The sequence below is a fragment of the Tachyglossus aculeatus genome, chromosome 2 (genome assembly GCF_015852505.1).
Source record: "Tachyglossus aculeatus isolate mTacAcu1 chromosome 2, mTacAcu1.pri, whole genome shotgun sequence".
Lineage (NCBI taxonomy): Eukaryota > Metazoa > Chordata > Mammalia > Monotremata > Tachyglossidae > Tachyglossus > Tachyglossus aculeatus.
In genome coordinates this window covers 65,448,745-65,473,528 of record NC_052067.1, presented here as the reverse complement: position 1 = coordinate 65,473,528, position 24,784 = coordinate 65,448,745, and the positions used below count along the sequence as shown (strand labels likewise).

Below are 24,784 nucleotides of genomic sequence, written 5' to 3'. Positions count from 1 at the left end.
GCTCTGGCCCGGCCCTGGAACCCACAAGAGGGGACTGTGATACCAGGAGGCAAGAGGGAAAGCCACCATCTTGGTTCCGCGGCTTGTCTGCTCCTAATCCTGCCCAAGAAGCTATGGAGACAGGGCTAATGACTTCATCTCCTCAGTGTCAAGTTCATGGGGAAAAGGGTTCATTCATTCATTCATTCATTCAATCGTATTTATTGAGCGCTTACTGTGTGCAGAGCACTGTACTAAGAGCTTGGGAAGTACAAGTCAGCAACAAAAGGGTCTCAAACCATCTCCCCATGGAGCTCTTGCCCTTACTCCTTGGGTGTTTGTTTGTTTTGCTTTGTTTTGCTTTTTATGGTATTTGTTAAGCACTTACAATGTGCCAAGCACTGTACTAAGGGCTGGGGTAGACTACAAGCTAATCGGGTTGGACACAGTCCCTGTCCCACACGGGGCCCTCAGTCTTAATCCCCATTTTACAGATGAGGGAACTGAGGCACAGAAAAGCAAAGCAACTTGCCCAAGGTCACCCAGCAGACAAGCGGCAGAGCCGCAATCTTCAACATTTGTTGACGATGATTCTGTGTAAAATGGATAAGACATAAAGGAAAGGTTGCATGGCACTTATTTTCCCCTTTAAATGAAGTGGTACGCACCCTACCAAATGGATTCTTCTCAGCGTCCGGTCACCTCACTTATTGGTCACCCTTAAGCTCAAGAGTACATCATTAATTAATAGTTCAGAGCCCAGCATGAACTTTCTCCCCGCATAAACACTAAACTGAAAAATGGTCTGGCTGTATACATCTGGGAGCTGCCCAGAAATTCTCACTTGGAGCCCAGCACAGGATGAGTTTCCACCATGAGGCCTGAACCCAGTCGGCCAATGAGTGTGGCCAAAAGATGCCAATCCCAGAGGGGCAACGGGGCCGTCGCCCCTATTAGTTTCTAGCGGCAGATGGGGTGTCACTGTTTTTAGCCTTCTTTATTACGCCACTAGATACCCAGCCCCACTCACCCCAGGTCTCTGACAATCACTCAATGGTATGTATTGAACGTTTACAATGTGTAGAGTGCCATACTGAGCTCTTGGAAGACTACAATACACCGAAATTAGCAGACGCGTTCCCAGCCCATAACGAGCTTACGGTCTAGAGGAGGGAGCCCTGAGAACTGACAAGAGAGGAGAGCTTCCAAGCAAGCTTTGGAAAGATGCCCTCATGTTTATAAGTGGGGCTAAGATGTTTGGCAGTTATGTGTGTTTGTGGGGAGGTGGATGGGGTTGGGAGGGGATGACAGCCATCCCAGGCCTGGATGAAATCTTTCTACTGTCTGGGACGGTCCAGACAAGACAGAAGGGAAGCGAGGGCTCCGATTTCCAGAAGCGCCTACGTACTGGACAGTTGATGGGCACGTGCGGTAAGCCAGCTCTGGGCTCTCCTTCCCAGGCCAGACCTCAGCCCATGTCTTCCCAGCCTCTCTAGTAATCCCTCGAGTGCTTAGTACAGTGTTCCACATGCAGTAAGTGCTTATTAAATATGATCGAATGAATGAATGGAAGAGCAGGCCATACCCTCAACTCTAGGCCTTCACACCCTCTCTGCCACCGCTAAGGTTTCCTGGCACACACAAGCCTCAACCGTGATTTCAGAAAACCGGGGCGACCAATAGTCACCCAACTCGTTAAATGGGGCACCGTGCATCCCTCCCGCTTCCTGGGGACTCCTCGCTCCCAAGACTTTGGGTGCTCGGGGGCAGGGGGGAGGCTGAGGAGCCCGGACACTGGCTCGCAACAGGATGTGGGTGAGGATGAAGGCAAGGACCTCCTACGGAAGCTCCATCTCCCGGGAAGGATTGGGCTCTGGCTCGGGGAGGGATATAGGGATTCACCAAAATGGGATTCAAAACCGCACTGAAGGCTCACCTCCTCCCAGACTAAGCCCCCATTCTCCTCAGCTCCCCCACCCTTTTGCGTCACCTTGACTGTCTCCCTTTACTCTCCCCCCCCCGCCCCATGACACTTATGTATATAATTTATAATTCTATTTATAACGATGCCCATTTACTTGTTTTGATGTGCATATATCTATAATTCTATTGATTTATACTGATGCCCGTTTACTTGTTTTGATGTGCATATAGCTATAATTCTATTGATTTATACTGATGCCCGTTTACTTCTTTTGATGTGTATATAGCTATAATTCTATTGCTTTATACTGATGTCCATTTACTTGTTTTGATGTGCATATATCTATGATTCTATTGATTTATACTGATGCCCATTTACTTGCTTTGATGTCTGCCTCCCCGCTCCTAGGCTGTAAGCCCAGTGTGGGCCGGGATTGTCTCTCTCTGTTGCCAAATTGTACTTCGCAAGCGCTTAGTCATTCATTCATTCAATCGCATTGATGGAGCGCTGACTGTGTGCAAAGCACTGGACTAAGCGCTTGGGAAGTACAATTTATTTATTTTATTTGTACATATTTATTCTATTTATTTTATTTTGTTAATATGTTTTGTTTTGTTGTCTGTCTCCCCCTTCTAGACTGTGAGCCCGCTGTTGGGTAGGGACCGTCTCTATATGTTGCCAAATTGTACTTCCCAAGTGCTTAGTACAGTGCTCTGCACACATTAAGTGCTCAATAAATATGATTGAATGAAATCGGCAACAGTTAGAGACGATCCCTCCCCAACAATGGACTCCTAACCTAGGCCAGGGCTCTGCCCGCAGTCGGCGCTCAATAAATAGGATGGAAGGGATAGATGGATGCAGCGTGGCTCAGTGGCAAGAGCCCGGGCTTGGGGGTCAGAGGTCGTGGGTTCTAATTCCGCCTCCGCCACTGGTCAGCTGGGTGACTTTGGGCAAGTGACTTCACTTCTCTGGGCCTCAGTTCCCTCATCTGTAAAATGGGGATGAAGACTATGAGCCCCCCGTGGGACAACCTGATCACCTTGCAGCCTCCCCAGCGCTTAGAACAGTGCTTCACACATAGTGAGTGCTTAATAAATGCCATTATTATTATTATTATTATTCTAATCCCACCTCCACCACTGGTCAGCTGGGTGACTTTGGGCAAGTCGCTTCACTGGGCCTCAGTCCCTCATCTGTAAAACGGGGATGAAGACTGTGAGGCCCCCGTGGGACAACCTGATCACCTTGCAGCCTCCCCAGCGCTTAGAACAGTGCTTCACACATAGTAAGCGCTTAATAAATGCCATTATTATTATTATTATTCTAATCCCACCTCCGCCACTGGTCAGCTGGGTGACTTTGGGCAAGTTGCTTCACCGGGCCTCAGTTTCCTCATCCGTCAAACGGGGGTGAAGACTGTGAGCCCCCCGCGGGACAACCTGATCACCTTGCAGCCTCCCCAGCGCTTAGAACAGTGCTTCACCCATAGTGAGCGCTTAATAAATGCCATTATTATTATTATTATTATTCGAATCCCGCCTCCGCCACTGGTCAGCTGGGTGACTTTGGGCAAGTCGCTTCACCGGGCCTCAGTTTCCTCATCCGTCAAATGGGGGTGAAGACTGTGCGCCCCCCCCCCCCCCCCCCCCCCCCGTGGGGCAGCCTTGATGATCTTGTATTCCCTCCCTGCCGCACCCCGGGCTTGGCTTAAAACAGTGCCTGGCACGTAGTAAGCGCTCAACAGATACCCCCATGGCTGTTATTAGTATGGATGGATGAGTCTCCCCCCGCTGGTGTCCCCCGGGGTCCGGGGGTCGGGGGTCCCGACCTGTAGTAGCGTTGGTCCGCGCAGGGGGCCAGGTCCTCCTTAAGTTCCCGGTAGGCCCGCCGCAGGCCGGACCACAGCCGCTTCAGCTCCCCGCACAGGGGCCGCTCCAGCCCCGGGTAACCCGCCGCCATCCCCGACACGCTCCTGCTCCTCCTCCTGCTCCTGCTGGGGAGCCGGAGGGCACAGGGCACGGGGCACGGGGAGGAGGAGGAGGAGGAGGAGGAGGAAAGAGACGGGGAGAGAGGATGCGGGGAGGGGACAGGGTGGGGACAAAGCTGGGGGTGGGGGCAGAGGGGGAGATGAGCGGAAAAGGAGGAAGGGAGAGGAGAGGATGGAGGAGAAAGGTGGGGATGGGGGGAGAGGCGGAGATGAGCGGAAAAGAGGGAGGGGGATAAAGATGGGGATGGGGGAGAGGGGGAGATGAGCGGAAAAGAGGGAGGGGGGAGATGGGGCGACGGGGAGGGGAGAGGATGGAGGAGAAAGGTGGGGATGCGGGGAGAAGGGGAGATGAGCGGAAAAGATGGAAGGAGGAGTAGATGGGGAGACGGGGAGGGGACGGGGGATAAAGATGGGGATGTTTAAGATGGGGATGGGGGAGAGGGGGAGATGAGCGGAAAAGAGGGAGGGGGAGGAGATGGGGCGACGGGGAGGGGAGAGGATGGAGGAGAAAGGTGGGGATGGGGGAGAAGGGGAGATGAGCAGAAAAGAGGAAGGGGAGAAGATGGGGAGAAGATGGGGAGACGGGGACGGGGGATAAAGATGGGGATGGGGGAGAGGGGGAGATGAGCGGAAAAGAAGGAGGGGGAGGAGATGGGGTAAGGGGGAGGGGGTGGGGAGGGGGGAGATGAGCGGAAAAGGAGGAGGGGAGTGGAGAGGAGATGGGGTGACGGGGAGGGGAGAGGAGGGAAAGAGGGGGGCGAGCAGGAAGAGGACGGGGGAGGGAAGGGGGCGAGAGAGGAGGGAAAGGGGTGGGGGGCGAGAGAGGAGGGGGCGACCGACAGAAGGGGATAGGGAAAGAGGGGGGGGAGGTGGGAGAGAGGGAGAGAAGGAAAAGGAGGGGGGAGAAGGTGGAAGGAGGAGCCAAGCTGTTGCGGGTCCGGTCCGGCCTGGCCCGTGGTGCTCGGCCTAGGCCCGGCGCCCGTCCGGTGGGCAGCCGGCCTTAGCACCCTGGACAGGGCCGCACCCGTCCCCAACCAGGGCTCGCTCCCGGGCCCGCCCGCACCCCAGCCTAAAACCGGGAGGCTCCGCAAGCCCCCGCCCGCTCACGCAAGCTCTCCCTCGCTCTTTCGCTCGCTCCACTCATCCCAGGCTCGCCCCACTCATCCCAGGCTCGCCCCGCCCCCTGCCCCACAGGCCACGAGCCCCGGCCGGGCCAATGACTTGAGGCCTGGCTAAGCCTTTTTAAGAAAACCCTGGAGGTTCGGCATTCATTCCGTCGTCCTTATTGAGCGCTTACTGTGTGCGGAGCACTGTACTAAGCGCTTGGGCAGTACAAGTCGGCAACACAGAGAGACGGTTCCTACCCAACAACGGGCTCACGGTCTAGAAGCAGGGATCCTCTCGCCCCTCCCCACTTGATAAAGCGGCTTCTGACTGAAATCGACCTAAGCCCAAACTCTCCCTTCCCTCAGTGCAGTCCTGAAATCCCACCTCCTCCAAGAAGGCCCCCCCCACCCCTCAAACCGGTCACACCAATCCAACAACTACGCTTAGCACTTTACCATTTATAATAATAGTAATGATAATTGTATGTGCCAAGCACTGCTCTAAGCGCCGGGCTAGTTACAAGGTAATCAGGTTGTCACACGTGGGGCTCGCAGTCTTAATCCCCATTTTACAGATGAGGTAACTAAGGCACAGAGAAGTTAAGTGACTTGCCCGAGGTCACACAGCTAAGTGGCGGGACAGGATTAGAACCCATGATCTCTGACTCCCGGGCCTGTGCTCTACCATTCATTCAATTGTATTTATTGAGCGCTTACAGTGTGCAGAGCACCGGACTAAGCGCTTGGGAAGTACAAATCAGCAACACATAGTCCCTACCCAACGGGCTCACGGTCCAGCAGTATGGCTTTCCACTAAGCTATTGAATTCAGCTCATTCAGGGAAGCATCACAGTCCAGTGGAGAGCAAACGGGCCTGGGAGAGAGAAAAACCTGGGTTCCAATTCCGGCTCTGCCACTTGCCTGCTGTGTGACCCTGGGCAATTCACTCCACATCTTTGTGTCATTTTCCTCCACTGCAAAATGGGGATTAAATACCTGGTCTCCCTCCTGCCTCAACTGTGAACCCCATGTGGGACAGGGACTGACTCCTGTCTGATTAACCTGTATCCACCCCAATGCTTAGAACAGCTAAACAAATAAGTACTTTGGTCCTGGCCTATTGCGGGGTAAAGCAGGGAGAAAAGGCCCCACCTCCCTCCATGATCTGCCCCCAAAGGCCAGCAACCACCTGTCTCAGGTAGAACCCACCGGCCTTCACTGGTCTCTTCCTTGTTGTTGTTCACAGGCTCACAAACAGTCACTAAGGTAACTTGTTGTGGTCTCACCACATACAACGAGCTGACAGTCTACTCTTGCCCACAGTTCAGGACTCCTGCAACTTCTCCCAAGCCTTGCTGCTCCAGAGGAAGGGATCAGGGCCTATGCTCCCAAGAGACCCTTGGGAAATGTTTTTTTGGCTGTTGGTGGCCATCCCCAAAGGGCATCTGCACAGCAGAGAATAACAAATCCATCCCACCAAGAGTGGGGCTCTTCATTACCCAAAAGAGGACTGGAGACATTGTCACCCATGCACAGCCCAATTGTGGGGGAGAAAAACTCTGGAGAGAAAGAAAAGGAAAGAGAAAGAAAAGGAGAGAGAGAGAGAGAGAGAGAGAGAGAGAGAGAGAGAGAGAGAGAGAGAGAGAGAGAGAGAGAGAGAGAATATGAGAACATCTGCATGTGTGTGATTATTCTCACACTGACACCCCAAAGTGTCATGATGGGGATGACCGTGAGGGTTGGGATTGTAGACCTGCCTGATTTCTCCCTCAGGAGAGTGACAATGGTCTCCCAAAGGAGCTGCACAGGAAACTAGACAGAGACACCTGTACTAAACCTATGTGGCCAGTGGGAGCTACACCCTGGGTTTCATCATTAAACGGACGGGGTTTTTGGTTTGTTTTTTATATTTGTTAAGCACTTACTGGATGGCAGGCACTGTACTAAGTGCTGGGGTAGGTACAAGATAATCAGGTTGGGCACAGTCCATGTCCCACATGGAATTCACAGTCTCAATCCCTATGTTACAGATGAGGTAACTAAGGCCCAGAGAAGTGAAGGGACTTGCCCAGGATCACAAAGCAGACAAGTGGTGGAGCCAGGATTAGAACCCAGGTTTTTTCTGACTCTCAGGACCATGCTCTATTCACTAAACCAAGCTGCTTCTCACACTGAGTTCCAGTGTTCTGGAATGAAAACATTCATTCAATCATATTTATTGAATGCTTACTGTGTGCAGAGCACCATTCTAAGCCCTTGGGTACGTACAATAGAATGATACATTCCCAGCCCACAACGAACAAGCAAACCTCAACTTCCTGCCTGTTGGGTTAGTAATTATAATAATTATGGTACCTGTGAAGTGCTTACTATGTGTCAAGCACTATTCTAAGCACTGGGGTAGTTACAAGTTAATCAGATTGGGCAGAGTCCCTGTCCCACATGAGGCTCACACTCTTACCTCTATTTTACAGATGAGGTAACTGAATAACAGAAAAGTGACATGACTTGCCCAAGGTCACACAGCAGACACGTGGCGGAGCTGAGATTAGAACCCAGGTCCTTCTGACCCCCAGGCCTGTACTCTATCCACTAAGCCACGCTGCTTCCAGCGTGTGGGAAGAGGAGGCTCGATCTCATTGTTTCATCATCGGTTCTCGATAGCCCCCGTCCTCCGCTTACATGCCAACTCTGCCAAACTATTACCAGAATACCATGCTGACACAAACACGCCCTCTCTTCATTATGCTATTTCCATGCCTTCCTCCAGTTCGGGGAAAATTACATCCTGAAATCACTGGCCTGATGAGACACAAAGCTGGGGTAATATGTGCTGAAGGCAAATTGTTCACTTTCTGGTCAATTCCAAACCAAGCTACACAATCAACCTCATTTCGTTCAAAGTAGCTCTCGTTGTGGGCAAAAACTTTCAAGAAGATTTCTAGACGTGGTTGCTGGGGCGGGTGTGGTGGGGACAACTAGACGTCTTTTCTTGGCCTCCGATTAGGGGAAGTGACTTAGCAGGGATATCATTACTCTGCATCAAAGTGGTCTTTAGGGAAGAAAGATGAAGCCTGAGTGCTATTTCTGAATCTGTTACTGGAAAGTGGCAGATTGGATGTTTGATTTCCTTCAGCCAGAGAGAAAGGGAAAATAGTTACCCACTTCATAAATACATGGATTGACAATTTTAAAATGGTATTAGTTAATGAATCAATGGATGGAATTTCCTGAGCACTTACTATGTGTAGAGCACTGTACTAAGCACTTGTGGGGGAATACAATATAGCAGAATTAGCAGACATGTTCTCTGCCCATAACACACTTACAACTAGAAGATGTGCCAGATACTGCACTAAGTGCTAGGGTAGATACAAACTAATCAGGTCAAACACAGTCCCTGTCCCACATGGGGCTCACAGCATTAAAGCCCATTTTACAGATGAGGTATCTGAGGCCCACAGAAGTTAAGGGACTTACCCAAGGTCACTCAGAGGACAAATGGCAGAGTCAATGGAGCTCAATCAATTGCAATGTATACAGAGACAGCCTGGGGATAGAGGGGCTGCATTAGTTTTCCTTTGACTGGCTGCCCACATCAGAGAGGGTAGAAAGATACCAGTCTCTGGACACTAAAGGAGAAGAGGATCTTTCCTTTCCAGGAAAGCCATTAATTAGAGAATCAGCACATTCATTGTGGGAAGGGAGTTCTCAGGTATGTCTCCTACTTAGACTGTGAGCCCCATATGAGACGGCAACTGTGACCGACTCGATTAACTTTATCTACTCCAGCTTTTAGTACTGTGCTTGGCACATAATAAACACTTAATAATATTCTGCCATCTCTTAAAATCTCCTGCCTTCTCTCAAAACCCACCCCTTCCACCTGCACAGCTAACCCCATCCCTTTGCACTTATTAAAACAGTTTCCCCCTCCCTTCTTCCTTCCCTGACCTCCAACTTCAACTGTTAGCTCTCCAATGATTTCTTCCCCATTGCTTTCAAACAGGCCCATGTCTCCCCAGCCTAAAAAATACCCTCCCTTGACCCCATGGCTCCCTTCAGCTATCGTCCCATCTCATTCCTTCCATTCCTCTCCCATCTCCTTGAACGCGCTGTCTACACCCGCTGTCTCAAGTTCCTCTCCTCCAATTCATTCCTTGACCCACTCCAATCTGGCTTCCGTCCCCCTCACTCCCACAGAAACTGCCCTCTCCACAAATGATCCCCTTCTTGCCAAATCCAATGGCCTCTACTCCCTCCTAATCCTCCTCCACCTCTCAGTTGCCTTCGACACTGTAGACCACCCCTTCTAGAAACATTATCCAACCTCTGCTTCGCTGACACTGTCTTTTCCTGGTTCTCCTTCTGTCTCTCTAGCTGCTCATTCTCATTCACAGGCTCCTCCTCTGCCTCCCACCCCCTACCATGGAGGTCCCTTAAGTTTCAGTTCTGGTTCCCCTTCTATTCTACATCTACACCCACTCCCTTGGAGAACTCATCCACTCCCATGGCTCCAACAACCACCTCTTATGTGGATGATTCCCAAATCTACATCTCCAGCCCTGATTTTTCTCCCTCTCCGCAGTCTCATATTTCCTCCTGCCTTCAAGACAGCTCTATTTGCATGTCCTGCTGTCACCTCAAGCTTAATATGTCCAAAACAGAACTCCTTATCTTCCCACCCAAATCCTGTCCTCCAGCTCACTTTCCCATCACCGTGGACGACACCACCATGCTTCCTGTCTCACAAGTCCTTGGCTCCTCTCTGTCGTTCCACTCACATATTCAAGCCATTGCTAAATTTTGTCAGTACTACCGTCACAACGTCACCAAGATCCACCCTTCCTCTCCGTCCAAACTGTTACCACATTAATGCAAGCACTTATCCTAGCCCACTTTGATTATTGTATCACCCTCCCTGCTGACCTCCCTACTTCCTGTCTTTCTCTCCCCACTCCAGCCCACACTTCGCTCTGCTGCCCAGATCATTTTTCTACAAAAATGTTCAGTCCCTGTTTCCCCATTTCTCAAGAACCTCAATGGTTGTCCATCTACCTCCGCATCAAACAGAAACTCTTTACCACTGGGTTTAAAGCACTCGATCACCTTGCCCCCTCTTACCACATCTCACTGCTTTCCTACTGTAGCCCAGCCCGCACACTTGGCTCCTCCAATGCCAACGTACTCACTGTACCTCAGTGTTGTCTATCTCCTCGCTGACCCCACGTCCTGCCTCTGGCCTGGAATGCCCTCCCTCCTCAAATTTGACAGACACTGACTCTCCCCCACTTTAAAGCCTTTAAAAGCACATCTCCTCCAAGAGGCCTTCCCTGACTAGGCCCTCAATTCCTCTTTTCCCACACCCTTCTGTGTCACCTGACTTGCTCCCTTTGATCACAATCCCCACCAGCCTCACAGCACCTATGTACATATCCATAATTTCTTTATTTATATTGCCCGCCTCCCCCTCTAGACTGTAAGCTTATTGTGGGCAGTCATTTGGTCAGTCAGTTAATCAATGATATTTATTGAGCACATATTTTGTGTAGAGCTGTACTATATTAAGCGCTTGGGAGAGTACAATTTAGCACTAAACATATTCCCTGCCCACAATGAGCTCAGTCTATAGGGACGGGGAGTGTGTCAGTAATACTTTTGTGCCATACTCTCCCAAGTGTTTAGTACAGTGCTGCACACAGTCAGCACTCAATAAATGTGATTGATAGATTAACAATCCATCCATCCAATCAACTGTATTTATTGAGTGCTTTCTGTGTAACAATAATGATATTTTCTTACTTGAATTCCTTGAACTCACGTTTGGCAGAGAAACAGGAACCAGCTTCCACTGATCAGCCTCAGAGTTGAATGATGATGGGCACACAGCCTTGAACTAGGTCTAAATCCCTCATTCCGTCTTGCTACCTTCTTTGCTGCAGACTTGCCCCGATCTCTTCAATCATCCCCTTTATTGATGTAGACCCTCAGGCTAATAGTTTTCTGCAGCAAAACTTGATTTCTTTTGATGACTTATTGGCAGGAGGTTGAATCATGGCAAACTATAATTACCAAGCACTGGATTTAGTCTTGTCTTACTCTGTCGAGTAGTCTCCAACCCATAGCGAAGCCATGGACACATCTGTCCCAGAACGCCCCACCTCCATCTGCAATCGTTCTGGAAGTGTATCCATAGAGTTTCTTTGGTAAAAATACCGAAGTGGTTTACCATTGCCTCCTTCCACGCAGTAAGTTTGCATCTCCGTCCTCTAATCACTCCCATGCCACTGCTGCCCAGCACAGGGGAGTTTTTGACTTGTAGCAGATTGCCTGCCACTTGCTAGCTACTGCCCAAGCTAGGAATGGAATGGATATGCCTCTGCTTGACTCTCCCTCCCATAGCCGAGGCTGGTAGAGTACGGGAAACTCTCCAGGTATGACCCTGAGAGGGGGACTGGATTTAGTAGTGCTACCTAATCACCAGGTTTGCCCATTTTTAAAACTGTAGGAATGATGGGAATTGGTAAGCATTCACTGGCTAATCCAGTTGCCCAGAAAGGTAGAGAACTGTGATCTGTCTCTATGTCCCAAAAGATATGTGATGCAACAAATTTTGGAGCTTGAAAGGCCGATCTCCTTTTCTCTCTTTATGCACAAATAAAGCTGTCTGGGCAGGCACAAAAACAAATACTCACTTAGGGGGCAAGTCCACCTGGAATTTCTATCATCATCGATGCTATTTACTGAGTGCTTACTACATATGGAGCACTGTAATAATAATAATAATAATAATAATAATAACAATAATAAATAATGTTTGTAGTATTAGGCACTTACTATGTGCCAGGCACTGTACTAAGTGTTGGGAGGGAATGCAAATTGGGTTGGACACAGTCTCTGTTTCACTTGGGGCTCACGGTCTCAATCCCCATTTTGCAGATGAGGTAATTGAGGCCCAGAGAAGTGAAGTGACTTGCCCAAGGTCACACAGCAGACAAGTGGTGGAGCCAGGATTAGACCCCAGGTCCTTCTGACTCCCAAGCCCATGCTCAATTCATTAGGCCATGCTGCTTCTCTGTATTGTATTAAGTGCTTAGGAGAGTACAGTACAGTAAAGTTGGTAGGCACATTCCCCACCCACAACAAGCTTAGTCTATATAGAATGTGTACTAAATTAGCCTCAACAAACATTTGCACACAGCTTGAGAAAAAAATCTTGCTCCAATATGTTTTTTTACAAGTTACAAGGAACTGCCAACTGGCTGAGCATCTATAAGATGTTAAGTGCTGTGCAGAATATACAAAAAGCCCTTCCAGGAATGTTTTATGGTATTTGTTAAGCACTTACTATGTATCAAACCCTGTTTTATACACTGGGGTAGACACAGCCCCTATCCCGCATGGGGACTCACAGACTAAGTAGGAAGGAGAACAGGTATTGAATCCTCACTTTACAGTTGAGGAAACTGAGGCACAGTGAAGTTAAGTGCTTGATGCATAGTAAGGGCTTAACAAATACACTTAGTACAGTGACTGGCACATAGTAAGGGCATAACAAATACCATCATTATTATTAAGTACCAAGCAACTGGTCTAAATGTTGGGGTAGATACAAGTTAATTAGGTTGGACACAGTCCCTGTCCCATATGGGTCTCACAGTCTAAGTTTGAAGGAGAACAGATATTGAATCCTCATTTTACAGTTGAGGAAACTGAGGCACAGAGAAGTCAAGTGTTTGATACATAGCAAATGCTTAACAAATACCATCATTATTATTAAATACCAAGAAACTGATCCAAGTGCAAGGGTAGATACAAGTTAATTAGGTTGGACATAGTCCCTACAGTCCCTCACAGCCCCAGCAGGAGGGAGATTAGGAGAACTGAGGCACAGAGAAATGAAGTGACTTGCCCAAAGTCACAAAGCAAGTAACTGGCAACCCAGGTCCTCTGACTTCTAGGTCCACGCTCTTTCCACTAGGCCACACTGCTTCGACCTACTGACAAGTGTCTGTCAGAGCCAGATGGAAGTGGGCAGAGAAGAAGGCGGGCAGACATACAAGTTACCGGCTATGGAGCCTGAACAATCACGATGAGGGGGCGGAGAGCAGAAGAGAACACCACTGGTGGGAAATTCAACCCTCTCCATTGGAGATCAGTGACCCCTTGGCAAAATGGTTCCCAACCTCAGCTCGGCAGCTGAATTCTGCGCACAAGTAACTGAATTTTCTAGTCTGCAAAATTTTATTAGGCAACAGCTGGACAACTCTTACAACTCAAGGTCATCAAGGGGAAAAATAAAATAGGGCAATCAATCCATCTCCAGCATATAGACAATAAAAAACAGGGGACAAAACACATTGTTTAAAAGAGAACCCGCGGATGTTTCCTTCCTCGGTGGCTCCTTCACAAACTAACGCACAAAATACATCATGAGGACAGGAAGGTCATGGCTGGGTCATTCCAAGGTCATCCTGGGGATGGGGCAAGCTCGCTTAGAACCTCAAACACTGCCAGAGGTTTGTTTGTTGTTTGAAATCCTGGGGGTACCAAAAAGCAACCATATCGCTCCCCATCTCCCAAGGGATAGACAAAGGGTCGGTCTAACTCAGGCCACAGCCTTAGGCACCTGCATAACTGCAGGAGGCTTAAAAAAGGAAAGGCAAAACCAGTGGTCATAGCCAGGAATAAAGTTCAAAGTCACAGTACCAAAAGAGCACATTTACAGATAAATGTGGAAAAAAACCCTCATCAGTGAATACCACCCTTTTCAGTCAAATGCATATCCCATGCTATTCCACAGCACTTTTATTTTTAAACTATAATAAACAACAAGACCTTCAAACCCCAACCCCTTAAAAAGAACACATAAAGAGGAATAACAGATACAGGAAGAATAGAAAGTCAAATGCAGGGGGAGAAAACTAAAGAAAAAGGAAAAACTTGAAGAATGTTATTCACCAGAGGCAAGACGATTCAAATGCTGACTCAGGTGCTGTGTCCTGCTGCTACTTAACGCAATCTTGGAAACGCAAATGACCAAAACCGTGTTTTTTTTCTCTAAAATTTAAACATCGGGGGACATTTCTGGAGGATCCTCTTCAGAGTTATTAGACTAAATGACAAATGATCTTCAGGTATGCGATGTGTTGATGTGTTCATTCCACATTGCCCCTTCGTAAAATTTCTTTGGAAAAAAAAAAAAAGAAACGCTCTTCATTTGGAAAGAATGGGAACCCAGGGAGCAGAGCTTAGCAATTGACATTGGCTTGAACGAAACATCTCCTAGCTGACCGCTACGGCCGTGATTTTCTAGGGCAAATGGTTTACCTAAGCAAGTGCCTTTTATTTCCATTTTTCTAGGTTCCCAAGTACTGCCTGATTTCCAACTGAACCAATTTAAAAATCCAAATCAGTTCTCCCCAAAAGAGGCAATGTTTACAGATCTCACCCCTTATCGACGGCTCCGATCGGTAGTCAGTTATTAGCGGTGGGGGAAGTGGCTTTTCCCTTTATAGTGCCTCTGTGGTGAATGGTCTCACTTATAAAGATTGAAGACTAAGACCCCCAAAGTGGTTATTTTTTATTGACAGCCTCCAAATAATGGAAAAGTAAAGCTTCAATCCAGGGTGTACAAATAGCAACCATCTAAAGCAAAAAAAAAAAATAACTCAAAAACCTTGGTTCCTGATCCCCTCAGAACTTTTCAAGAGTTCCCTATTAGCCTTGGTCTCCAAGAGACAGGGACTGATATATTGAAGGGTTACGGCATCCACCCTTCCCTTTATTTTATTTTGGTGATGAGTCCTGTGTCTGATTTTCTTCAACAGAGGAGTTGATTTCATCTCGGTGATTTTTACTCCACCCTACTGCTGGGTTTTCTTAGGGTCTTAATGTTCTTAAGAACTTCATTACCAATGAAAGGTTTATGTTGGTATACTCAACTTCTCAACTACTGTCCAAAAAAGACACTCTAAGTAGAATGAGTGATACCTACCTGCTTGGGCTTTATTTCTCACTTTTGCTTTTTCTCCACAATTCTCTCGGGCAGAAGATTGGTGAGGTGGTTGACTTCAGTTCTGGGTTACCCTGACACTGATATCCAAAATCAGAAGTAGAACCGGGAATGGAAAAATGGGACAACCTGGGCCCACTCTGGGAAAAATCTACAGAAGCAGCGTGGCCTAGTGGATAGAGCATGGGTCCAGAAGCTAGGAGACCCTCTATTCCCAGCTCCACCACTGGCCTGCTGTGTGACCTTGGGCAAGTTGCTTCGCTTCTCTGTGTCTCAGTTCTCCCAACCTCAAAATGGGAATTCCTGTCCTCCCTTCTTCTTAGATTGTGAGCCCCATGTGGGCTGGAGACTATTCAGCCTGATGAACTTGTGTCTACCCCAGAGCTTAGAAGAGTGTTCGACAACTAGTAAGCACTCAACAAATGCCATAAAAACAAAACCAAAAAAGTTCTAGGAGGTGTGGCTCTGATTATCTTGGCTATCAGATACCAGGCCCCCATTCCCACCTGTGTTTCTAGCTATTCTTCTAAGGATTTCCTTGCACAGTGGACGTAATTTTTAAAAAACCTTCCTCTTGAATGTTCTTTAGTCTATATTTTCATGTTGGATATACCTCAAAGATCACAGATCGCTTTACAGACCCGGAGGCAGATGAAGCAAGCACTCCTTCCCCAAACTCTACACCACATATTCACTAGCAAAGAAAGTGAAATAGAAGAGGAAAATATCTTTGTAGGTTGTATCACTGCAGGGAACAACCTCCACAGCATCTAATCGATTCCCGGCACAAAGTGTGCTTTTCCCATTGCCCGATTAACAAGATCCTTCCCCAATTACAAAAAGTTGCATATTGTCCAGCAGAAACAAAAATCTTTCTGTACACATTCTTTAATTCTTGCAGCAAAACATATTGCTACGAAATAATTAGTTACAAGGATGCTCTTTTTATATAAATAAGTGGGTATAACTCACCAGTACAGAGTAATAAAATAATTCCCCCAAACACTTATTACATTAAGCAAGATAAATAATTTGTCTCTTGGACAACTGGGAATTTGCATTTAAATTACTTTTAAAAAAACCAACAAAAAAACAAAAAGAAACTAGGCCGTTACAATTATTGCACAACTAAAAATAAGCACTGAAAAAACATATCAGGCTACAGAAAACTAATGAATGTATAAAAGAATTCGATAATTCAAAACACATTGCTAAATTCTTCCTAGAAGAACTTATCTACCAAAAACTGGTTTATAACATTTAAAATAGAAAATGTGGAACTCTGGGTGCAGCTGGCAAACCGTAACTTTCAGAACTTTAGTAAATGCATCAGTGTTTCTGAGGGATCTATAGCTACTAAACTCATCTTGTTTTGAGTGGAGCAGCTAGATAGGTCAAGGCGGACCTGTTTCTAGTTTTCAGGCTTAAACCGATGTTGTCCTGGAAGGCTAAACTGAGCAGGGAATTAAAAAATAAAATGTTTTTGAAATGACAGAAAATGCTTCTTTGAACGATTCTTCTTCCTCCAGTAGATCTTCCACCAGAATGCACTGAGGATCCAAGCCTAGCAGTCGGGTGACATGACGACATCTCACAAATTCTTGGCGTTCCCCTCTCACCAACAATATCACGTGTTACATGCACAGAGAGAAATTCATTGGCTTTCAAACTCCTGGGGGCGTTCAGAATACAACCTGAATGCTTGGTTACATATACACTTCAAATATATATTCGTAAGAGTTCCACTTTGTATCGTACATCACTTGGCCTTCTTCCCATTCCATAAGTGGTCATCCAAGAGAAAATTCCAGTTATACAAACAAAGAGTAACAACAACAACAACAAAAAACAAGTTATCCAACCAGATAGCAAGATTAGCTGACCTTTACTTACGCTAAAAAAAGTCTCGAGTCCATTTACCTTCTCAGAAAACACTCTACACTGTGTGTCACCTTGTGGATTGGAGACACCCACCAAACCGGGATTAGAGAGAGACCCGATAAGAGTGAATTTTTTCATAGAAAGCTACAGTCACATTTTCCCCATCAGTGCAAAACTGGGCTGCTGGAACAGGGTCAAGAAAGGAAGGTTCCTCTGTTTTCAAATCAGAGAGCGGTGGAGACACACTTGAACAGCAGTTGTGAGGACGGTGGCCATTAAACCATTTAAACCAGTTTTATCTGGACCTAACAGAACAGAGGATCGATTCCCAGTGGGCTGCTGGGTAATTAGACTCACCACCCCAGCTGGCTTCAGAAAACTCTTCTACACCTTTGGGACAATCTTGTGACTCCCCTTAACCAAAAGCCTAACGGCAGGGATAATCCTCTCGGCTTTTATGGAACTCTGATATACATGTAACGAGCAAAATCACTTCCCTTAAATGTCCCAACAGGAAAAACGTAGCCCTTCTACGTATCTCGTGCACGGGTAAAAAGATCAGGCAGCTGAATGATGGGCTAATCAGCAGGGTAAAGGGATGCCCTTCCCCACATCTACACTGATGGAATACAGTCCCAAGGAAGCAGAAGCTTAGTGATTTTTTCCAAATGCCCTCCACTGAATTCTCCTCCTCGGCAGAATCTGCCGCGTCCGTTGTGTCTAACACCTCTCACCCTTCCCACTCCACAAAGTCCCTGTTGTCATGCCCTGCTTTTAACACACAAGAGAACTTGGCTCTTTGGGTATCTTGTGGTTGGGATTTTGTTTCCCACTGTATCCATGTTACAGGGTAGTAGTAAAAGCTGGATCCAGAGGAAGGTGAAAAATAAATGTGCCCTGTTTTTGAAAGACTTAAAATGAAGGAAGTAAGGCCACCTACCAAAAAAGTTTGTCTTTCCCCTCCCCACGCCCCACTAACTCACGTTAAACACGCACAACCGTCACCACAAGTCGAAAGCTACACGTCCCAACAGAACACTGAATGGCTCTCACCCCTTGATCTCTCAAACACCCAGCACTATGTGTTTGTTTGTTGGTTTGCTTCAACAAAAGAGAGAGGAAAGAAAGGATTACTCAAATCAACAATAAAACCAATAACGATCCAAGTTCAGGGCCCTCTTTTGGGGGGGCCTGAGAGACATTTCCAGTTTTAATGCTGTCTTTGTGTCCTGGCAGGTGGGTGTGTCAGAGCGTCCACGACAGAGCGCCTGGTATTTTCTTCAACCATGCCTCTCTGAACTGGGCACTTGTGTTTCTTCCCCTTCTAGTCACTGACCGTATCATTTCAGGCGCTGAGTCACGTTAGCCAGAGCAACTGCAAAAGCTTGAACGGCTGAGAAGGGGTACTGAAAGTCCAAAATGTAAGCATTTCCATCAATCCTTCCAAACTGCATCACCTATGGAAAGGGTTTGGGGTTGGATGGGGGGAGCAGGAGGAGGGGGAGAGAAGGAGGAAGAGGGAGGAGGCAGAAGGGGAAGGGAGAAAAGAAGCAAGGAAAAGTCAAAAGGGGAGGTAGAAAATAATAGTTATTATCATCATTACTTAACTGCTTACTGTGTGCCAGGCACTGTGTTAAGCACTGGGGTAGAAACAATACAATCCGATCACACCTGGGGATCACAGTTTAACGGGAAGGGAGAGCAGGTATTTTAATCCCCATTTTACAGATAAGGAAACTGGGGCACAGAGAAGTCAAGTGAATTGCCCAAGGTCATGCAACGGCAAAATGACAGAGCCAGGATTAGAATCCAGGTCTCCTGCCTCCTAGACTTGCGTTCTTTCCACTAGGCTGTGCTGCTTTTCACTAGGCTAGCAAAGTATGCTGACAACACTGCCCATGGGAAGGTTTATGAGATCTGAGCCTCAGTCTCTCTCTCTCCCTCTTCCCTCCCCCCTCCACCCCAATCCACCTCAGAGAAGTCTGCGCTCTCATAGACAAGCCCACTGAGCAGCAGATCTTCCAGCAAAGGGAGAGCAGCAGGGATCTCAGAGGAATTCATTCATTCAATTATATTTATTGAGCGCTTACTGTGTGCAGAGCACTGTACTAAGTGCTTGGGAAGTACAAGTTGGCAACATATTGCCTGCAGAGCCAGTTAATTTTGGCAGTCTCTTAATTTCCCAAGTCACATAAAACTGTGTTTACAAATAATGCGTACAGACTCTGCAGTGTCCATGCAGGATGGATGAGAAGTCGTTTTAAAAAGACATTTCTGTGGCTGAACCCAGGGACATGCAATCACGGAACCATGTCATTTTGGGTTGGGGTGAGATCCTTATTTGGCTTCACTTTGGTCCCTTAACCAGGAAGCAGCATAGCCTAGCGGATAGAAATTGAGCCTGGGAGTCCAAAGTAGCTGGGTCTGCCATTTGTCTGCTGGGTGACCTTGGGAAAGTCAGTTCCCTTTTCTGGGCCTCAGATCCCTCATCTGTAAAATGGGGATTAAGACTGTGAGCCCCATGTGGGAGAGCGACTGTGTCCAACCCGATTATCTTGTATCTACCACAGCACTTAGAATGGTGCTTGACACATAGTAAGGGCTTAACATACCATCATCATCATCAATAAATGCTGTTTTGAACTGTTCATCATCAATCGTATTTATTGAGCGCTTACTGTGTGCAGAGCACTGTACTAAGCGCTTGGGAAGTACAAGTTGTTTTGAACTGTTTCCTCAATGGGATAAATGCAGGTATTTGGCTCCTTAAATCTGTCATTAAACTCGACAAAATGGCAAAAATTGGAGGTAAACGACTGCCAGAAAATTACACGATGTATCAGAGGCTCACCCTAGTCTTCTGGCCTGCCTCCTCAGGCTCAAAAGTCTTGAAATCTGGACAGAAGTACCTCATTCATTGCAAACTGGCATTTCTCTCCCTGCTTGAAATTTAGTAAAGAATGTGGCAAAATCAAATGTTTAACAAGGAAAATAAAGGTCACTAAGAATTCTGGAAACTGAAAAAAGCTTAGTTCCAGGGTTGGGTGAGGTTTGGGCCGATTTTCCTTCTTGCTGACAGGGTTTCCCTTTCCCAATTTTTCATTCTGAAGTGGACTCTGTTCCAAGAGGTGCAAGGGCTATTGCCTCTGTTCTCTTCCTGATGCTGTGAAGGCAACTTCCCACAAGTGGGAGAGGCAACAATGCCACATTCAACCAGTCTTCAAGGAAGAAGTCCAGGAAAGTTTAATTGACAGCCCCCTCACCGCCCCCCACCAAAAAAAGAGATTTTGTCATTTTTAAGGCCTAAATTATGGGTGGACCACCTACATTCCACTCCACTCCACTCTAAGAGGCCTTCCCTGACTAAGCCCTCATTTAATGATAATAATAATAATAATGATGATGATGATGATGGCATTTATTAAGTGCTTACTATGTGCAAAGCACTGTTCTATGCGTTGGGGAGGTTACAAGGTGATCAGGTTGTCCCACGATGGGCTCACGGTCTTAATCCTCATTTTACAGATGAGGTAACAGGCACAGAGAAGTTAAGTGACTTGCCCAAAGTCACAGAGCTGACAGTTGGCGGAGCTGGGATTTGAACCCATGACCTCTGACTCCAAAGCCCTTGCTCTTTCCACTGAGCCACACTGCTTCTCCCACTCCTTTCTGTATCTCCCTTGCACTTGGATTTCCATTCTTTATTCACTCCTCCCTCAGTCCCACAGCACTAATGTACATAGCTGTAATTTATTTATATTAACTTTTGTAATGACTGTAAACTTGTTGTGGGCAGGGAACGTGTCTACCAACTCTGTTCTAGTGTACTCTTACAAGCACTCAGCACAGTGCTCTGTGCAGAATAAGAGCCCAATAAATTTGGTTGATTGATTCCACTGGCTTGCAACCTTTTGTGTAATAATAATGTTAATTATGGTATTTGTTTAGTGCTTATTCTGTGCCAAGCACTGTTCTAAACGCTGGGCACAAAGCCCTACCTCTATACCTAACCAAATCTCCCTTCCCAATCAGCCCATTTTCCTGAAAGACACTGTCAAGTCAAAGATCGGTTCTTGTGTACCGTGAAGGACTGAGGCCAAAGGGCTTTGGAGAGGCTGGGATTTTGGTCACAACATTGGCGTTTCCCTTCTGAAGCTCGTTTTATTATTTTTTCGGCTTCCGGAATTAACAAAACCCCTAAGGCGTGTCTCGGCCTAAGACTTCACCAGTTATCGGAATTACAAATGATCAAAAGGCAAAGTAATGAACGAGTACTCTCCCAAGAGCTTAGTACAGTGCTCTGCACACAGTAGGCCCTCAATAGATACCACTGATCGATTGCCTGAACTAAAACCTGTGCTCTGAAAGCAGGGCAATGATGCAGCTAGGCTGAATCAGCCTCACTGCTGATAAAGGACTCAGAGGTGTAAACTGCGCTGGACACCCCGATTCCCCATCACCTTTAGGTTCTCAGGCCCTCATGTTCGTGCTTGAAAGTTCCAAACAGATAATAATAATCATAATTAATACTATTTATCATACTTGTGGATCGTTTACTATGTGCCAGGCATTTGTTCTAAGCACTGGTGTAGCTACAGGCCAATCAGGTCGGACCCAGGCCCTGTCCCACAAGTAACTGAGGCCCAGAGCATTGAAGCGACTTGCCCATGGTGTCTGTCTTCGTCTCTGTCTCTCCGTCTCTCTGTCTCTCTGTTTCTCTCTCTCTCTCTCACACACACACACACACATGCGCGCACGTGCCAAGTGGAAGAGCCGGGATAAGAACCATGGTCCTTCAGCTCCCACGCCAGCGCTCTTTCCACTAGGCCACACTACCGCGCTTAGAACAGTGCTCAGCACTTAGAACAGTGCTCAGCGCTTAGAACAGTGCTTTGCACATAGTAAGCGCTTAATAAATGCCATTGTTATTATTATTATTACTCCTCAGCTCCACGCCAGGCCACTCCAATGGGCTTTCCCACCCAGGCGGCCGACGGTCTCGCAAGCGAATCTCACCTGTCGCCCTTCCAACTCAATCTGGAAATTTTTGGCCGATTCCTGGGTCACCCGCCCTCCAAAGTCCAGCTGGTACACCTGCGTGGCCTCGTTCCACAGAGGCTGCTTGTTAGCCATGACGTAGACGAACCCCTGACTCCCCAGCCTGCCGTCCTCCTTCTCGTTAGCCTTGCGGCATTTGAACTCGTCCAGCTCGCTGGCCGTCCTCAGGTTCCTCTTGGTCTTCCAGCCCTTCTTGCTGCCCTGGCTCTGGTTCATCAGCTCATCCCCGCTGATGAACAGTTCCGGCTCGCTCTCCGAGCTGTCCTGGAACTCGTTGGTCTTGTTCAGCTTCTTGGCCTTCAGCTGGTCCTTCTGGCTCTTGGCTTTCTTCTTCTCCCTCCCAAGGCGAGGGCTGGCGATGAGCGAGTTGAAGTCGCTCAGCGTCCTGGCCTCCTTCTTGCCCTTGCCCTCGGTGACGGCCTGCACGCTCCCTTCCTCTGCCCGGCCGTCCAGGTGCTTCCGGCTCTTCTTCCCGAACTTGTCCGTCCGCTGGGGCGCGGGGCTCTCGCTCAGAGACAGGACCTCCTGGAAGGCGTCCGCCGCCTCCACCACCACTTCCGAGCCCCCGTGGCCGGGGGGCTCGGCCGGCGGGGGAGGGGCCGGCGGGGCGGCCGGCTTCTCCCCGCCTGGGTGGGGCCTCGGGGGCAGTGGGCCCTGGCCGGCTGGCACGGGCGGCGGACAGGTGGCGTAGGCATTCCAGGGGTGCAGGGTGAGGGACGGGTGCTGTAAACTCGAGCAGGGACTGCTCCCAGGGTACATGGGGGGCAGGGGGCAATAGGCCAAGTTGGAAGGGTAGCCCGGCTGGAACAGTCCGGCGGGCTCCTGCTGGGAAAACTGGGGTGGTACCAGGGCGTCTTTCGGCGAGCAGGGGGTCGGAGGCCCGTGCAGAGCGGGGTTCCCGTAGCCGCCCAGGTAAGGGAGGCCCAGCCCATAGCCCGCCTGGAAAGTGGCAGTGGGGCTGGCCGGGAGCTTGGAGGAGACGAAGGGCCCGCGGGCCACTTCCAGGTGCTGGGCCTGGCCCAGCAGGAGAGGCGGCGGGGGCGGGGGCTTCAAGGGGTTGGCCGCCCCGCCCTGCCCTGTCCTTTCCTGAGGGACCCATATCTCCTCCCCTCCCACAGGGTCCCACTGGTAAGGCGGGGGCCTCTTGGCCCCAGAGGCCGCCTCGCTCGCTGCCAGGTGCCTGAGGGGCTTCTCGGCCTGACGGTGCGGCGAGAAGGCCTCGTCCTCCGTGAAGGCGGAGTTGACGTAGTCCGTCCGGTCCCGGGAGCCATCGGGGGCGCTCAGCAGGCTGTACGATGACTGGGAGGCCAGAGGGGAGGCGCTGATGGAGTGCGGCACCACCGAGCCATGCTGGGAGCTCAGATCCGGCCGTGGGCCACCGCAGGCCAGGCCGCCGCTCGTGCCAGCCCCGCTCCCGCCACCCCCGCTGCACTGGCTGCAGGTGTACAAGGCCGCAGGGGTCCTGGGGGGCTGATACTGGGCCGGGCCCACCCCGTTCTTCGGCTTCGGCGGGAGCTGCAGCGTGGCCCGCTGTCCGTCGGCTGCCTGGGCCATCTTCAGGGCCGCCTCCCGGCTGTTCCTCCGCAGCGTGGCGTGGACCAGGACGCCGTCCAGCCTCTGCGCCGCCCCCCGCCCCTGGCCTAGCTGGCCGGCCATCTCCGGGTATGGGGGCGGGTCCCCGGTGGGGATGGAGTAGCGGGGCACCGTCAACCGGTTGAGCGTGGCGCTGGAGCCGGGCTGCAGGACCTTCTTCTCGGTGGCTGTGAGCCTCAGGGTGGCTGAGCTGCCGGGGCCGCCCAGGGGGTACGTGTTCTGGGCGCACAGCATCCGCAGCCGGGGCCGGCACACCTCCTCCACGTTGCCGCTGCTGTCGAAGGTCGTGATCCTCTCGTAGCCAAGAGGCGTCTGGTAGTGCCTGGGGGACGGGTACAAGGGGAAGTCTCCCTTCTTCAGGCAGAGGTCCGTCGGAGGCGGGGGCGGAGGCGGCAGAGGAGGCAACGGAGGGGGCGGGGCCGCCGTGGTGGGAGCCGCCGGGATCGTGCCCGGGTAGGGAGGGGGTGGGTTCATTTTGGTCAGCGGGAGCTCTTGGGTGGCGCCGAAGACCACGGCGTCCCCCTCGGCCGCCAGCTGTGGCGGACGCGGCGCCTTCGGGGCCTTCTGCAGGTGCTCGTGCTCTCGGTCCCCGTGGTCCATCGCGGACAGCTGCATCGGTCCCTGGGGCGGGAGAGGCAGCGGAGGGGGCACCTGTACAATGCGCCCCACTTCTACTCCTCCAAAAATCACCTGTCCGGGGTTGGAGTACCTGCCAGGGGCCGGGTACGGGACGGTGCCGTCGCCCGCGCGGTCCGCCACCCCGCCGGCCGTCGTCTGGTTAGTCAGGACGTCCAACTGAACGTTCTGATTGGCCAGCAAGGACTGCACCAGCCCTATGCTCTGAGTCGGGGACATGGACTGGGCCGAGCTGTGGATGGGTGCGATGGGGATGTTCACGGTACAGGGCGGGTTGTTCTCGGGAACTCCGGACGCTCCGGTCACTGCGGGGGCGACATTGGAAACAAAACAGGAGGCTGCGTGAAAACGGGGAAGTGAAACCCAAATGGAAAAAGGAACCATCCCGATCCCACACCGGGGGCAAAAAACTTCTCGTGAGTCCCGAAGGCAATGGGGACCGTCTGGGAAACACTGAAGGGCGCGGGGACTGTCTGAGGGAGTAACCATAAAAACAAGAAAAACCCTCTTACAGGCTGGCCCAAGGGAAATGATCTCATGCTCTGTCCCAGAGTGGACAGACTGGAGTAGAAAAGTAGGATATCATTTCTGCTGAAAACCCA

The 24,784-nt window shown here is 49.6% G+C and overlaps 2 protein-coding genes and 1 non-coding gene across 5 annotated transcripts in view; all 3 read right to left on the bottom strand.

Moving 5' to 3' along the window:
• TMEM181 (transmembrane protein 181) overlaps window positions 1-3,905 on the bottom strand; it is a 133,017-nt gene extending 129,112 nt beyond the window's left edge. The window contains exon 1 of the mRNA XM_038771510.1: window positions 3,735-3,905. Within this exon, the coding sequence (XP_038627438.1) occupies window positions 3,735-3,865 (131 nt within the window). The 5' untranslated portion in view covers window positions 3,866-3,905. The remainder of the gene's footprint in view (window positions 1-3,734) is intronic.
• Window positions 3,906-11,313: 7,408 nt separating this feature from the next.
• On the bottom strand, window positions 11,314-11,451 carry LOC119924841. The gene has a single exon (XR_005449527.1). It is a non-coding gene; the product is annotated as a small nucleolar RNA SNORA7 (small nucleolar RNA).
• A 1,773-nt stretch (window positions 11,452-13,224) lies between these two features.
• The window catches only part of TULP4 (TUB like protein 4), a 269,950-nt gene continuing 258,390 nt past the window's right edge, over window positions 13,225-24,784 (bottom strand). For 2 of the 3 annotated variants that reach the window (XM_038770541.1, XM_038770542.1), the window contains exons 15-16: window positions 21,912-24,487; window positions 16,069-18,352 (exon numbers count right to left, since the gene is read on the bottom strand). In XM_038770541.1, the coding sequence (XP_038626469.1) occupies window positions 18,236-18,352; window positions 21,912-24,487 (2,693 nt within the window). In that variant the 3' untranslated portion in view covers window positions 16,069-18,235. Of the gene's footprint in view, window positions 14,187-16,068; window positions 18,353-21,911; window positions 24,488-24,784 lie in introns of those variants that run through there. The other variant, XM_038770540.1, reaches the window with a different exon arrangement.